Source organism: Puntigrus tetrazona, chromosome 4, assembly GCF_018831695.1.
Source record: "Puntigrus tetrazona isolate hp1 chromosome 4, ASM1883169v1, whole genome shotgun sequence".
In the NCBI taxonomy this organism is placed as follows: Eukaryota; Metazoa; Chordata; class Actinopteri; order Cypriniformes; family Cyprinidae; genus Puntigrus; species Puntigrus tetrazona.
In genome coordinates, this window is record NC_056702.1 from 22,106,187 (window position 1) to 22,107,762 (window position 1,576).

General features: G+C 44.8%; 1 protein-coding gene across 1 annotated transcript in view; it reads left to right on the plus strand.

Moving 5' to 3' along the window:
• LOC122343041 (zinc finger and BTB domain-containing protein 24-like) overlaps positions 1-1,271 on the plus strand; it is a 2,222-nt gene extending 951 nt beyond the window's left edge. Inside the window, exon 4 of the mRNA XM_043237344.1 lies at positions 194-1,271. Within this exon, the coding sequence (XP_043093279.1) occupies positions 194-1,013 (820 nt within the window). The 3' untranslated portion in view covers positions 1,014-1,271. The remainder of the gene's footprint in view (positions 1-193) is intronic.
• The last annotated feature ends 305 nt before the right edge of the window (positions 1,272-1,576 follow it).

Sequence of the window (1,576 nt, forward strand, 5' to 3'; positions counted from 1 at the left end):
TATATATATACCATGTTCTGGAAATGTGTGCAAATTGGTGCATATTGGTGCATATTTGCCTCGTTGCATATTTAAATATAGCATTTCAGAAATCTTTTTCCTAACGAATCAACTAGAGAATATTAAGAGCTGGAATAATTGTATTATTTTTACTCTGTTCAGCATGTTTTAAAACGATCTTTCCCCCATCCAGAGGAGAAAAGCCGTACAACTGCAACATCTGCGATAAGACCTTCTCCGACCCCAGTGCCAGGAGGCGTCACGTGGCGTCTCACACGGGGAAAAAGCCGTTCATGTGTTCCATCTGCAGCTTGTCGTTTGCCCGAATGGACAACCTTAAAGCTCACACCAAGACTCACAACAAGGAGCGCCAACAAGGAGAAGCCGAGACCACGGGGCCTGCGCCGGTGGAGGCCGCTTCAGGGCCTGATGAGATGCACAGCATCCTCCAGCTCCAGCCGTACCAGCTTCCCGCCCAACCCGAGCAGGAGATCCAGCTGGTGGTGACCGGCGAGGTGGACGACATCAACCTGGGCCAGGATCAAAGCATCAGCATCATCGCGGCAGAAGATGCTTCCGTGGAGCAGGGCCTCACGCTTCTCACCCAGCCTTCCGGTCACGTCCAAAACCTGGCGCTGGTCACGCCTGACGGGTTAGACGCCGGCGCTCAAATCCAAACCATCAGCGTTTTAGGAAGCCAGGTGAGCGGCGAACAGCCCGAGCAAATGCACGTCATCACGCTGACCAAAGAAGCCATGGAGCAGCTGCGGGTTCATCACGGAGGTTCTCAGCAGCTGCAGGTGATCCACCAGCTGTCCGAGAGCGCTGCTGAAAATCCCAGACGGACGGGGCCCGCGGGAGGCATTCACATCAGCAGCCAGAGCGGCCAGCCTATCTCCATCAGCCAGACCAGCGAGCAGATCCCCAGCGATCAGATCCAGGGCCAGACCTTCCAGATCCAGGCTGGGACGGTCTCGTACCTCTACACCACCAGCATGAACCCGCAGAACTGAACATCCATAATGCTGACGCTTGGTCTCTTTTGTTGTGTAAATAGTTGTGTTTTAATGTTAAAGCTGATTTCGTTGAGAAGGAATCTGATATATGATTACACTGTGACTTTTTCATAAAGCAGAGCCATACCTAATGTTTGTTATTAAAGAGTTGCTGTTTGTAAAAAAGAACAATGGTTATGCTTATTCTCCTTTTGTTGTAAATGGTTATATTTTTGTACTTGTTAAGGAGACAAAAGACAATAAATGGTTCGTGTACATGCAACTCCAAATGTATTTATTTAAAAATACATTTGAAAATTGTCTTCAGTGGCATAGGTTTGTCCAAGTGCCATATTTAAAAAAACAAAACAAAAAAAAAACATTCTTTTATTACTATTTTTGTAATGGGGAAAATGTTAATTCTATTGTTATATAATTCTATAGTTAATTCTACAAAAAAAATCTGTTGCACATATAATAATTTGCATTTAATAGATTGCAACATTTTGCGTAATAGTACTGAGCAGTGTGACTTTTTTATGATTTAATTAATTTTTGTATTATAAATTAGCTTGATTTAT